The sequence below is a fragment of the Eublepharis macularius genome, chromosome 11 (genome assembly GCF_028583425.1).
Source record: "Eublepharis macularius isolate TG4126 chromosome 11, MPM_Emac_v1.0, whole genome shotgun sequence".
Lineage (NCBI taxonomy): Eukaryota > Metazoa > Chordata > Lepidosauria > Squamata > Eublepharidae > Eublepharis > Eublepharis macularius.
Genome location: NC_072800.1, coordinates 2,161,903 through 2,175,927, shown reverse-complemented (window position 1 = coordinate 2,175,927; position 14,025 = coordinate 2,161,903). Strand labels below are relative to the sequence as shown.

The window sequence follows — 14,025 nt, the reverse complement described above, 5'->3', positions numbered from 1 at the left end:
GAGATATCTTTGACCATCCCCGGGGGGGGGGGGGGAGCAGAGTCGGAGCAGACGGAGAAAGTAGGTTGGGGGGGGGGGGCCGGGAGAGAGAAAAACTTTTCTTAAGCAGCAGGGATTCGCTGTTGGCTGTAATCCTAGACCTTCTTCAGATTACTAACAAAGTGATTTACTTTTAAAAGTCAGTAGTCATCTAATTAAAACTTATTTGCTGATAAAACTCAGTCACTGAAGAAAATACTCAAGCTGTAGATAAAGAGTCCTGGCCAGGAAAAGACATGTTGAGAGTCTGCTGAAGTTAAAAGTTATATCTACTCCATTAATTCTGTTGTATTCTCTGGAAAGAGAATAAAATAAAAATATCTTGCACTTGCAGTGAAAGCATAGAAGAAGATATATCTTAGCGATCCAGCTGCCTTTGAGGCCTGCGAAGCAAGTCAGCTTCCCTCTGCAGAGACTGCACTGTGCATATGGGAGTTCTAGAGACGATACCCGGTCACTCGTTAAAATGGCCAAATAACGACCCCAGGATTAAATCTCAGCACCTGCGTGGTGCCTCAAATCAGAGGCAGACAAAGGCCGATATTTCGCAGCCTACCTGGCTTAAAGCCAATGGCGATAAGCCCAGAGACGAAACTGACCAAAGAGCTATGTCCAGAGACTCCTATTGAGGCACCATGCTGGATCACTTCTTGCGTTGCTACCTGGCTCTTGGGGCCTTGCTTGCTGCCTCTGCATCCCTGGGTTTGGTTTCACTGGCTACTTCTTCCTATGCTGACCTGCTTTACTTCCCTTGGGTGTCCCCCCTGGTCACTGCTGTCACTCCCCCCCCTTCAATGACACCCCCTCAACAAGCCTTAGCCACAGAGGTTGCCCACTTGCCCCATCGGTCTCTCCGCAGCCTACTTCTGGTTGCTCCTACTAATGCACTTTGAGAACACAGCCATCAACATTCTCCAGATGAAATGCAGGTCTCTGGGACAGCAGAAGAGGCCTCTTCTATTTGTGCATCAGAAATTGGAGAGAACAAACTGCTGTTTCAATATCCTGGTGATCCCAAACAAAGGTGGGTTACTGGATCTACAAGCTACTCAGTAAGGGCCACCGCTGCTGTTTCCACATGGGCTACCAGCATCTTGGTGAAGACAACGGCTGCCAATGTTGGGTCAAAGGACATTTTGATTGGGCCAGTGGTCGGAAGTTGCAGGAAATGGGAAAATCAGGACATGCACATACAAGGCCTCAAATCCTACTCAATCAGACAGCAAAAAATTCCACTGGGGTTTAATGGAATCTTAAGCAGCCAAAATGCATGAAGAAGTACAGGTCAGCTCAGTTAAACAAACTACCTGATGTGACAGCAATGAAACTGCTGCTGACAATCTCTTTACTTCTAACAGTTTTTACAATGCATTCATTGGGTTGGATCCAGCCAGTGTTTCCATAGCATCTCCTGCCATTCTTCTCCCCACTAGAGACCCCATCCCACATGGCTTTTGTACGTCCGAGCCCCCAAGGCAGCCCTTTTTGGTGGTCAAAGAGTGAACCCCTCTTCCCTTCTCACTGGTAGAAAAGCTGGCTGGATCCAGCTCATTACCTGTAAAACTTACAGAGCTGCGGACGTGAATTTCTTACCCCGTGTTCGGCATGCGAGCAAAACTCTCCTGAAACTGGTCCAAGGCAAGCAGGGCCAGGTGGATCTGCAGAGGCACCTAAAGAGACAAGAGTCAGTGACCTGCAGGAAGCGGAAATCACTCCAGAGGCGCCGCCCACGACGTCCCAGAGGCAACTCCGAGGAGGAGGGGCCTCGAGAGCACCCAAGCAGGCCAGTCTCCTGTCTCGTGGCATCTTAAAAAGACCAACGGATCCATCCCACAAGAGCTTCCGTGGACCAGAGCATAATCTGGCTTTATCATCTAATCCAAAAAGGCTCACAATAAATCTGCTAGTCTGAACGTGCTATAAGACTCTCTTATTATTGTCCCTGGGCAATAATAAATATATAATTAATATATTATATATATAATATAACAATATAATATCGAAAGATACTGGCCAAGCCTAGCTCCCCTTCCAAACATTTAGCATCGCTTTGTTGTTTGTGACATCTGTTTGCAAAGGAGAGTTACACACACTCCTGCAGTAAGAAAGGGTGCATCACAACTTGCTGGTACTTCATTTTTCAATATAATTGGTAAAATAGAGACATCTTTGCTAAACTACATATGAAAACGAGTTAAAGCTTTTCAGTAAGAAGAGGACAAGCACTGAATCAGATCCCTCGGTATTCTTAACTAAACACACTGCTTAACAGGAAAATATATTATGAGGAGGGCCACAGTTCTATGCACAGTTTCTTCAGTGTGAGGGTTAAATTATACACAACATTAAAGTTTCCTAATTAGAACTCCCCGCAAAAGCTGCTGCTGCTGTGACTTAGATGACCCAGGCTAGCCCAGTCTTGTCACATCTTGAAAGTTAAACAGGTTCATACTTGGATGGGTAACCACCAATGAAGTCCAGGGTCACACCGAGTCAAGCAACGGCAAACCACCTCTGGACATTTCTTGTCTTGAAAACTCTATGGGCTTGCCATAAGTTGATTGTGGCCTGATGACACTATTCACACAAAAACTGCTATTCGCATATGGGCAGTGACCACTGCACTGTGAGAAGGATTAAATCCCCCCCCTCCCCAGTTCACTATTCCACCGCCCTCCCCCCCCCAATTGGCCTAGGTAGAGAATGGAAAAAAGGCAGGCACAACACCCCCACTGGCACTAAAGGCAGGCTGGAGGTGCCACTTTCAAAAAGGAAAATGGTGCAGGCAAAGGGGTGAGACTTACCCCAACACCACAACCCCAGCATATAATTCTCATGCACATTCTCATTCGGGCTCTCTCACATTCACACAACAGAGTCTGCTGCTTTGGGGGGCCAAAAAAATCATCTAGACACCCGATCATAGAATTCCAGCTTCACGGGCTTTTTGATTCTCAGTCCCACCGAACTCCAAGATACTTACTTCCCAGAAAACATGCACGCTCCTCTTACTGTTTTCTCATGTATTCAGTGTTTTAACCTTACCATACTTCCAAGGTGCTTCAGATGGTGTACATTTATATCTAACATTTATATCTACTCAGGAGGGGTGGGGTTGAGCTGAGTCATCCTGTAAGAGTTTCCCAGGGTATGGAATGCTAATGGTGGGAGGCTTCACTGTATCCTGAGGAGGTTCTTTTGCATATGTATTGGTGCTTGATATGCTAATCTTCTCTGCAGGGCTATTGTCGGGTATAGAGTGTTTTGTTAGCCTGGTGTTTTTCAGAACTGGAAACCATGCTCTGTTCATTCTTAAGGTTTCTTCTTTCCTGTTGAAGTTTTGCTTATGCTTGTGAATTTCAATGGCTTCCCTGTGCAGTCTGACAAAGTAGTTGGAAGTGTTGTCCAGTATTTTGGTGTCCTGGAATAAGATACTGTGCCCTGTTTGAGTTAGGCTATGTTCAGCCACTGCTGATTTTTCAGGTTGTCCAAGTCTGCAGTGTCTTTCATGTTCTTTTATTCTTGTCTAGATGCTACGCTTTGTGGTCCTGATGTAAACTTGTCCACAGCTGCAGGGTATACGGTATACTCCTGCAGAGGTGCTGGCGAAATGTCAGGAACTACAATGCCAAGACCACAGTAATACAGCCCGGAAAACCCACAACAACCATCGTGCCTGATGTGGTTCCATCTCATAATTTAAAGTAGAACCTGGATGGAAGATGTCTGTCTCCTGGAAACTACACACACCACTATAGGGTGTATATCACCCCCATAAAGGAAGGGCAAAATTTAAGTAACTGCACTAGAACAATAGTAAAGAGTCCAGTTGCACCTTTAAGACTAACCAACTTTATTATAGGATAAGCTTTTGAGAGCCACAGCTCTCTTCGTCAGATGATGAACAGAGCTGTGGCTCTCGAAAGCTTACACTACAATGAAGCTGGTTAGTCTTAAAGGTGCTACTGATCTCTTTACTATTTTGCTACTACAGACTAACACGGCTAACTCCTCTGGATCTCTGCACTAGAACAGTTACGCAAGCTACATTTCTACTTAAAATCCTCAAAAAAAATCACCTCAGGTTTGCTGAAGTCCGCAACAAGGTATGTTGGATTCATCAATTGCTTCCCCAGTCGTTCCTGTAAAAGGAAAATAATCTGTTTACTTATAATGTTCTAAGAAAGAGTACTAACAGGGCAATCCTATCCAGAGTTACACCAGCACTTTCCCACAAGCTGGACCTTGCCAGCATTTGTTTCTCTTAACCTGGACAGGGCAAACATCTGGGAAGGGAAAACTTGCCTCTGGCCCCAGGCATACTTCCCGTGGCACAAAACCAAAAAAGCTAAAAGAGAACGGACAAAATTGGTCCTCATCACTAGCAGCAGAGGAGAGATTTAGCCCACATCGATTTATTTACTAGCTGTACCTCCTCTTCCTCAAACGAAGCCCGAAGTGGTTTATATGAAATGCTCCCAATAAATGCTCCATTTTAATTTTCCCATGTAAGCGAATAGCTGCCCCTCTCGTCCAGACAACATTGCAAGAGAACAAAACCGTTCTCTGCCTCTGAGAGGCATGGCTGAACTGGCAGGGATCCTTGGATCTCTGATGATCTGCCCTCCCCTGCCCCCAAGTACTCTGCAACACAGTGGCCCTTCCTCAACTACCACCCTGGTCATCCAAGACAGACACTAGACTATCATACAGACACAAAAACTGTTTATGGTAATTGTCTGCTAACTATATGATCTCGACACAGCCCCTTGACTCTACAGAAGGTGCACACGGTTTGATTGGTTTTGGCAGCCAGCCAGAAGTTTGTGGATAATGAAAACCTTAGCGGTTCCTCCAAAAGGGAGAGGCAGGATCCTCTTTCCAATGTCCCACGAAGCGTCAGAGGTGCTCAAAGCTCTCTTTCACCTGTTCCCCTCTGTAGGTCCAGGGTAAGGAGCTCAGTATTGCACTGTGCTTCTAAGACGTTAGCGAAGCCTGCAATATGCAGCATGGCTGCATAAACAATTCCCTGCCAACCTCCCAAGCCCAGAACAGAAGGCAGAATCTGTGGAGCCCTGTACAGAACCCACGGGTTCTGAGGGCAACTGAAGTGCAGCAAGGCATCAAAAATGACCCCACTCTCTTTGCTTGCTTGGAAATGACTGTCCCAGGAGGCATCTGGGAAGCCCTTCAGGCACCTTTAAAGATCAATGCAACTGTGGGACAATCCGCACCCCCTACCCTGCCAGTTTAGGAGAAGGGTAAAAACTTGTTATCTTTACCCAGCGGGAGCCATGCTGAGTACAGGGTACTGAGTACATTGACCTGGTTCAACACACACCAAATATTTCAATGTAACTGGAAGGACAGTCAGTCTTACCCTCTTAAAAGAAAAGATATTTTGCTGCTTCAGGCTAGGACAAATCTTTACATGTGTCAACTCAAAACTGCTCTAGCCTGACGACTTCACAGGAATCTAGAATAAACATTAATAACTTTCATCACGAAGCAGGACACTTACAAAATGAAATGTTTTAGGCGTCTTTACTTGGACAGCTATGCCACCATGCAGGTAAGGTTCCGTATCTGTAGTATTTCCAATACTAAAAGAATAAGGTGATACCACTGAAAAGCAGAAACAAAACAAAAAAGAAATCTAAAACTCCTGAAACAAAGTAGCCAAATAAGCAAACTTATGGATAGACCAGAAATACCCTTTGATTTTATACAGTGTCTACAATTTCAGCTGAATTGTAAAGAACAGGAATAGAATCTCATAGGAGTGCTGTGCCTATTACGGTTTGTAAAAGAAGACTCAAATTACCTGTAACTGTTATTCTTCAAGTGGTCACCTGTGTGTTCACACTGATGGGCTGTGCGCTACTGCAAAGTAGCAGTTTGGAAGCTTCATGGCACGAAGAACTCCCCCACTTTGAACGGCAGCCTCGGACTGCACTTGCTCCAAGAAGCAGGAGTTGTGCCTTCCCTCTCGGTTCCTTCAAAATGTAAGAAGACACCTGCTGCGTGTTGAAAGCACCTGTTGCAGGCAGGCAGGCAGGTTGTCTGAACGAACAGATGGCCTCTTGAAGAACAACTCTTGAAGAACAGAGGCAATCTTCATTGTCTCTGTGCATCGCACCGACGTGTACAGAATTAGCAAGCTGACCTACCTGGAGGCAGGTACAAGTGCTTCAGCTGAAGCGAGTGGAGAACCGCCCTTCCAAAAGAGTAACTTCTCCTTGCATGAACATCCATGAACTGCTTGAAGAATGGGGATGGCTCGGCATAGGGAACTACTTGATACAGTCCTAGGAAAGGCTCCCCTTCATGGTGAAGGTGTGCAAAGCTCTTTCTACCTCAAACATAGGAGTTGGGAAAAGACAGAGAGGACCTGGTGTGGATTTAGAATGAACTGGGACAGGAAACGGAGATCTGGGTCTGCAGGCCGCCTTTGTGGAAGAGCAGAAATCGCAGCCCAGATCTGAGTAGTGCCAGTTCAGATGCCCCTCTAGTTGAGCAAAATGCCACAAGGAATGCCAACTGATAGTCCAAATTAGCCACGGGTTTACAAAGCTTGCCAATTAGTTGTGTTAGGGACAAGGGGAAGATCCCGGCAGGAGCTGAAGATTGGAATGGAGGCCGGACCCCAGGACGACCCCATAGACCCCGGTATGCTGTTCGCCTGCCCTCGGAGGGCACTACGGTGTCCCTGGAAACAGGAGTTTTATTTATAGTCTGTTTTTCTCACTGACTCATCTTGCATTTAGCAATGCAAGATGGATAGCATAAAGCACATAATAAAGACACTAATAATATTGGTACAGAAAGTCAGAAAAGAATGCAATTAAAAACAGTGTGAAACATGATGTTAGAAATGCAAAACCTGATTTACAGAAAATAAAAATCAAGACAGTAATAACAAACAGATGCACTAAGAAGTGCCATAAGCTACAGCCCTTGTGCCTTTGTAAAGGTGTCCTGAGCCATTCCATTTTGCTACCGCTCTTTTCCCTTTGTAAAACTGCCCTCCAGGGGTTTGCCTTCAGGACCCTGCATTGGTCTGAAGTGCTGCAGGAACCAGTGCTGAAGAAATTGCATTTATAGGTGAGGGAAAATTTGGCTGAGAGTACTGCTATTAGGCCTAACAGTCTCTGAATGGATAACGCAGGCTGAAGCGGACGTGGGATAAACGTGAGCGCCACGTCCATCGAGTGATTCTTTGATCTAGTGGGAGGCGAGTCCTGCCAGCGCGAGAGTCCAGTAGCGCCTTGATGAATTGAAGCTCTTTTGAAGATCGTGGATGCAACTTCTTCCCATTAACACACAGACCCAATAAGGCTAGAAGAAGCAAGGTCATTCAGACACATAAGAGGGAGGAATGGAAAGATGTAGTCAGGAGCCAATGTAAGGGTGAAATCTCTCGATGCTGAGGCAGCACGGCAACCATTGGCAAGTTCCCAACCTTCAGGCAGTGGGGAGGTACGGTTGACAGACATGAATCACTGTCAAGAGAGGTATTGTGGCAGCAAGGGTCACCATCTGGAACTCCTTGGTCTTGATGAATTTGTGGCTGTCCACAAGATCAAGGGCAGCGTGGAAATCTCCATCCTCACCTGGGGTGAGTTTTAGGTTCTACTGCCCCTTTCTGTAAGACAGCCCATCTCCTGTGGAGAATTCTGAATGGGGGACCGATGACACGTCTCAGCACTATGAAGGTGAGAGTCCAATGGAGCCTTGATGAATTGAAACTGTTTTGAAGATTGTGGGTGCGACTTCTCTCCATTAACACACAGACCCAATAAGGCTAGGATGAGGCAGGTCTTCCCGTGGCCGGCAGTTGTTGACTCCCAGGCAGCTAAGCAGGGGTACAGATAGGAGGTGTCACAGGTGCCTTGCAAAGATTACGGAGCCTTGGAAGAAGGTGAGCGCTGACATGAGGAGAAGGACTTGCAGTCCGACCACCTGACTGCAGGGCAGGCGACTGCTTGGGGGTCTGGAACAAGGGTTGTTGTTTCTGAGGCCTGGAACCAGAGGGAAGCCCACAGGCCGAGCCACTGGTCTCAGCTTCGGCAGGCGCTCCAGCGTGCCGTCTCCTTTGTTATGGAACACGTCCTCCCTCCCGCTCACAAGCCACGGCCTCGATCTCGGTCCTGGCTTCCAATGCTCTCTAAGCCAAGCACGACACCTCAAAGCGATGACTGCGGACATCTGATTGTTTTCCTGCTCAGCAGTGTGCTTCATCTTAAGAATCTGTTGTTAAGCTTTGTGTTTTATGTAGGAAACGGGGGGGGGGGGTGTCCATTTTGCTTTTTACACTGCAACATAGTCTGGCTGGGATGGTGTTTCAGCTTCAACGTATATGGTGAAATGGCACCACATCATAGGTACTTGTGTAGAAATATTTTCACTTTCCTTTGCGAATGTTGGATTTGCCCTCTGTGAATGCTCAAGGAGTTGAGTTCAAACTGCTCTTATGCACAGTTAGGGGTTGAAGGAAAGAGCCAGTCTGCCTTCTCTCTCTCTCAATTCCAAGCTGAAGAGTGTGGCAGTACAGTCACTAGGAAGGCAACTCAAGAAGGAGGATGGGTGGCTGGCAGCACACAGGCAAGGGGAACTGTTAAGGTTCCAAGTTACCAGAGGATCCTTTCCCCATCATTTGGGTTTGGTCTGGGGGTCTGGTGGGAAGCAGCTCTCCCTGGAGGAGAGGAGCAGACATGCACGAGACATGCTACAGATTTTGCAGGTACTCTGAAGGAGACTCACATAGGCACTAGGGCTGAAGAGGGCTGAACTGCCAGAAAGAGAAAGAAGGTGGAAGAATGGAGATGAACAGAGCCTGAACAACAAACCTGGAACCATTAAGATATTTCTGCCTCTCTCTCAAACATTACAAGGATAAATTTTAGACTAAGGGAAAGAAAACTGTTTATTTTATTTTTCTTATGTTTAGATGTAGTAGCTTTTCACTATTCAATTGCATGCTTTTACTTGCTGTATCCATCAATTACTTGAAAGATAAAACGTTCTTTCTCTGAAATTGGAGCCATTTAGTCTTGTTCCTATCCTATCACTGTTGCACTTTCAATCTGAGGTCAGTCAACGCCTCTCTCTTCACAGGCTTTTCTCCACATTCTAACTAAGCTATTCTCACATGTCCCCAGAAATAGTGAGGTGGCAATACAATCAGCATGACAAAAGCAAAAGAGAATGACATAAAAGGAGGATGCATCTCTTAATCTGCAAAGCTCTTCTTCAGCACAAGCAAAAAAACACATTACACACAACACGGCTTACCGGTTATTTGATGCATAGATCCATTTAAACACGACATGCCATTAATTTCCCGAAAAGTTACAAACTGTCCAGTTTCAAGTTTATGTGGATTATTATCCAAGCAAGTGACGATACCAGGATCGGACTGAAATTGTAATCCGACAAAAATTAGGAAGGGTAGAGGGAAAATTATCCAATATAAATTCTTCCCATTCAATAGCAACACTAATTCTCAAGCCTTTGCAAAAGCCAATGCCGTAACTTCTACCCATCAACACATCATTCCAGTCTTCTCAGGATCAGGTGACACACGGCATACAACGCATCCCAGTCAAATGTGAGACTCTATCACAGAGTATCATCTTTCTTTGTTATAATTTCTCTGGACGCACTACGTTTTCTGAACAGTACAGAAAAAGGAAGGGCAAATAGCAACTCTGTGGAGCTGTCTTGCGTTAGGAAAGACAGGCCACGGGGGAAAGGCTCCACGTCCCTCTGGTCCCAACACAAATCGGAGTCTCACATGTTGGCTACTTAAGGCGGGGGGGGGGGGGACACATGCTTGGGAATTCACACACAAATCTCCCAGTTTCTCATAAGATTTGACCCTTCAGTGAGGGCATACATGTAAATACAGAGGCCACTAAATATAAAACTAAAATCATCAAGTAGTGTTATCCTTTCTCCTCACCTGTGTTATGCTTGAAATGAATATTTCTTTTGGTTCCTCTCCTGTCGTATCCAGGACTTCGAATTCTTCACCGAAGTCACAAAACAGACGTGCCCATATGCCATAAACATCTGCACTTATGAACTGCCACAAAAGGACAGGGACTATGAATGGTTATCTCATTATCAGAAGTAACTGATCCCATTATCAGAAGCTACTGATTGCATCTACTCCCCCCTCCTCTCTCCACCTATATATATCTGGCCAGTTTCTTCATACCCTCCATGCACCTGATGAAGAGAACTGTGAGTCTCGAAAGCTTATGCTACAGTAAAGTTGGTTAGTTTTAAAGGTGCTACTGAACTCTTTTCGATTTTGCTACTACAGACTAACACGGCTAACTCCTCTGGGAGTAAAGTGTAGATGACTGGGGAAGGCGATGGCATACCACCCCGTAACAAAAAGTCTGCCAAGAAAACGTGATGCGACGTCCCCCCATGGGTCAGTAATGACTCGGTGCTTGCACCTTTACCTTTTTTACCAATATACGGGTATATGTTTGGCTTGGATATACCAAATCACATGCCCATAATATAAAATACATAAAACAAATGCCTCAGTTTCATTCAAGCAATAATTACCAATATACCTAATCTTAGAAATGGGGTAGCAAGATGGTAAAATCCAGTTTGGAAAATAGGGAGAAAAACTGGAGTTAAAAACAGAATCCATCAATGCTAGAATAAATAAAGGGAATTTTTTATTAGCTGGATTTGTCGTCGTCATACAGTCAGTCTTACCTAGAAACAGTACAAAATACTGCGACAGCCAACCCTAGGATACTATACACATACTATAAACAACAGTAGCTGCTAGTATCTGTGTCTGGCACAAACCGACCACAGTATTAAAAACTGTTGATAAATCTATTCTCTCTCTCTCTCTCTCTCTCTCTGGCTGGCTGGCTGGCTGGCTATCTATGACAGCACATCTTTTCAGTAGTGTATCACCATGCCATAAAATTAACAGCAGACAAAAATAGTCACATACCATTTAAACAATATGTATTATATAATCATCATAATACTACCCTCTCAAACTTCCTAAAAGATTGCAAATCTGAAAATTCATTTCCATGGACTTCAAAAAATTAAAACTTTGCAACAATTGTGGAAAGTTTCTCTACATTCACGGTAGCTTTTTATTAATTTGGTATAAAAATTTTCAGTTTTTCCAAATACGGCAGATGACAGAAGCAAGCAAGAAATTAAAAAGTGTTCTGTATGTTTACATAAAACAGCATCGCAATTTTAAATTTTAAAGCCACTGTCAAACTCTTCCCCAGCAGAGTCAGGGTCTGGGGCTGCAGCCCCCTCCCGCATCCCCTTCCCAAGCCCCAGCATCAGAAGAACTTCAGGAGACTGAGGGGAGGGGGGGGGCTCTGCTGCACCTGGGCACCTCCCGCTCAAGACCTCTTTAGGAGCAGCCTGGCCCTTCCTGCCCGCCCCTACCTTGGCTGGCCTAATAAAGGATTGCCTGGGGGTGGGCTGGCCCTGGTTTCCCCCAATGCCCTCTCTTCAGGAGTGGGCCCAAGGTAAGTTAAGGGTACCTCTCTTCCCTGCTCCTGCCCCATCCTTCTTAGAGGTTTCAAGAGGCTGCTCTGCCTACCTGCCTACCCAGGCCCCCTCCTCTGGCTTTGAGTCTGCTGCTGGTGCCTCTCTGGGCACGGCCTGCCCTCGATCCGTTCCCCATAGGCCCCTGGTTGAGCTGCCTGCCTCCACGGTGCCTGGGTGAGGCTGCCCCCTGCTGGAATGAGTGCAGGGGCAATGCCACCCTCACACAGCATGTTTTGTAAAGAATGTCACACACCTCACAAAAGACTGTTTTCATGATCTGTTTCCCAATATTTTTTTGCAATTTTCCCATAGGAGAAACTTTTTTTAAAGCCATTGGAAAGAAAATGGAAAAATGATTCACCTTCCCTCATTTTTCTGTGTGAACCCCACCCCACAACTTTGTATCTCTAGATGGGGGGGGGGGGGAGAATAAAAAAGGCGTAATATGGAATACAACAAATTCTCAAAGACAATCAGACCTGGTGAGGAAAATCCAATACTGCTGCTATTTAGCATTACCTTAATAGGTGGATGTTGTGCATGGCAAAAGTCATTAATCTTCCTCTGCAGTGACAGCTTCATCTCAGTTACTATGACACACTTTAAAAAAAGAAAAGTTCCAGAAATAAGTCCTAGGTTACTAATACCCATTTACCAGTCTGTGTTGTAAATAATGCAACCACATCTAACAAACAACAATTTGCATTGTTCTAATGTTCAAGTCTCACAACAGGAGACTTGCTAAAGTTAAACTTTATAAAACCGAAGTGTACTGCCAAACAATTTGTGTAGAAAGTGGATTCCAGAGTGTTAACCAGGAGATAACGGAAGCTGCTTGTGCATATACACACGTTACCTGCACAGCCTAGTGCCAAGTTTCTACAAACTTGCCAGGTCGGCACCGGCAGCTTCCTGGCGACCCCTCGCCTAATTCCCTCCCCACCCTCGAGTTTTCCATACATGGTGAAGAATCCGGGGGGGGGGAGGGGTTCTTTCACTTCATGGGAGAGGCTGACCCTGCCCTAGAGCGGAAAGAGAACTTGGGGAGGCCAATTCACACCTGGGATCTCAAAGTGCTTGAAAAGAGTAACAAATCCTCTTGCTGCACCAAAGTATACTGCAAAGACCTCCAGGCCCTCTGGGAGTTCAGAAAGGGGCAAGATCACTCACTCAATTTGGAAGCAGTAGGAGCGACATGCTTGCAGCTTCCAATTGTCTGCAAAGCCTGAATCTCAATGAGAGACTGATTGCTCCCCAAGCCCGCCATACGTGCCACAAGGGTCATTGTAAGCAATGGTGGACTACCATGGTCAGCAAAACGCATGGGCCCTCCTCAACATGCATTTTACCAAGTATTTCACAAAGATTTCAAATGTACCTGGTACTGTCTGAGGAAAGAGAGGTCTGTTGTTTCATTTAGCGGGGTAGCTGATGAAACCACTTGGACATACGGGTTCAGCTCTGCAATGTGATGAAGCACTGCCTCTGCTCTGAAACAGAGTTTCCAACTGTATTATTAACCTGTCCAATGCATAAGTTCAACCATGCAAACAAATCCAAAAACCTTAATATTCTACCTGCTGACATGTATGACCATCATATGACAAGCAGGTGAGGAGGGAATCTGACCCTCCCAGAGTACAAAAATGTCATTTCCTGGATAAGACTGAACATCTAAATATAACTAGCACCAGCTGCCAGAGTTGTTCACCAGACCCTTTGGCTGGCACCCAAGACCAGGTCTCTACCCAGACAGCCAAGGCACTGGAGTGGCCAGGAGCGTGGGAGAAGGGGAGAGGCGTTGCTTATGCCCATCGTCCCCTCCCAGGCCATCAGCCGTGTCCAAGGTGAATCTCCGAGCTGCTAGCAGTGCCCCTGGGGCTGGGCTTGCTCCAAGTGTGTCTGGTGAAGAACTCTTTGCCTGCTCCTCAAGATGGAGACCTTTATGGACAATAACTAAAAATAAATGGAAAAAATAGAAAATAATAGCTGAGCCGCAGAACACAAGGAGGTGTCTGTAATAAGAATTATGAGTTTGAAGCATGTTAGATTGAACGGCGCAATGTGTTAAATTTACAAATATATGATTTTTTCCTCCCCTCTCCCTTCTATTCTGTATCCCTTATCTGTTATAAAAAAATTAAAAGTTTCTATAAAAAAAAAAGAACTCTTTGCCTGCTCCTAACCCACATTTTCTTTCTGGGACACCAACATCTTCACAGGCAGACACTGGTGTTTTTTGGCACTTGGGCCAAAAAGGTTGCCTACCCCTGAGTTAAATGATATCCCTGATATGTTAACTTCCTTGGTTGCTGTTCATTTTTCTGTCAATAGCAACATTTGCAACAGAGATTTAATCTTAGCAAACGCTGTCTATCCACTGAACTACAAATGTGATATTTTAGTCAATAGCTTTTTTTCCCCATT

General features: G+C 45.4%; 1 protein-coding gene across 5 annotated transcripts in view; it reads right to left on the bottom strand.

The window, feature by feature from the left end:
• UBA6 (ubiquitin like modifier activating enzyme 6) overlaps positions 1–14,025 on the bottom strand; it is an 87,034-nt gene that overhangs the window by 46,569 nt on the left and 26,440 nt on the right. For all 5 annotated transcript variants that reach the window (XM_054991212.1, XM_054991211.1, XM_054991215.1 and 2 more), the window contains 7 exons: positions 12,977–13,088; positions 12,118–12,198; positions 10,004–10,126; positions 9,334–9,457; positions 5,561–5,664; positions 4,119–4,181; positions 1,633–1,709 (listed from right to left, as the gene is read on the bottom strand). In XM_054991212.1, the coding sequence (XP_054847187.1) occupies positions 1,633–1,709; positions 4,119–4,181; positions 5,561–5,664; positions 9,334–9,457; positions 10,004–10,126; positions 12,118–12,198; positions 12,977–13,088 (684 nt within the window). The remainder of the gene's footprint in view (positions 1–1,632; positions 1,710–4,118; positions 4,182–5,560; positions 5,665–9,333; positions 9,458–10,003; positions 10,127–12,117; positions 12,199–12,976; positions 13,089–14,025) is intronic.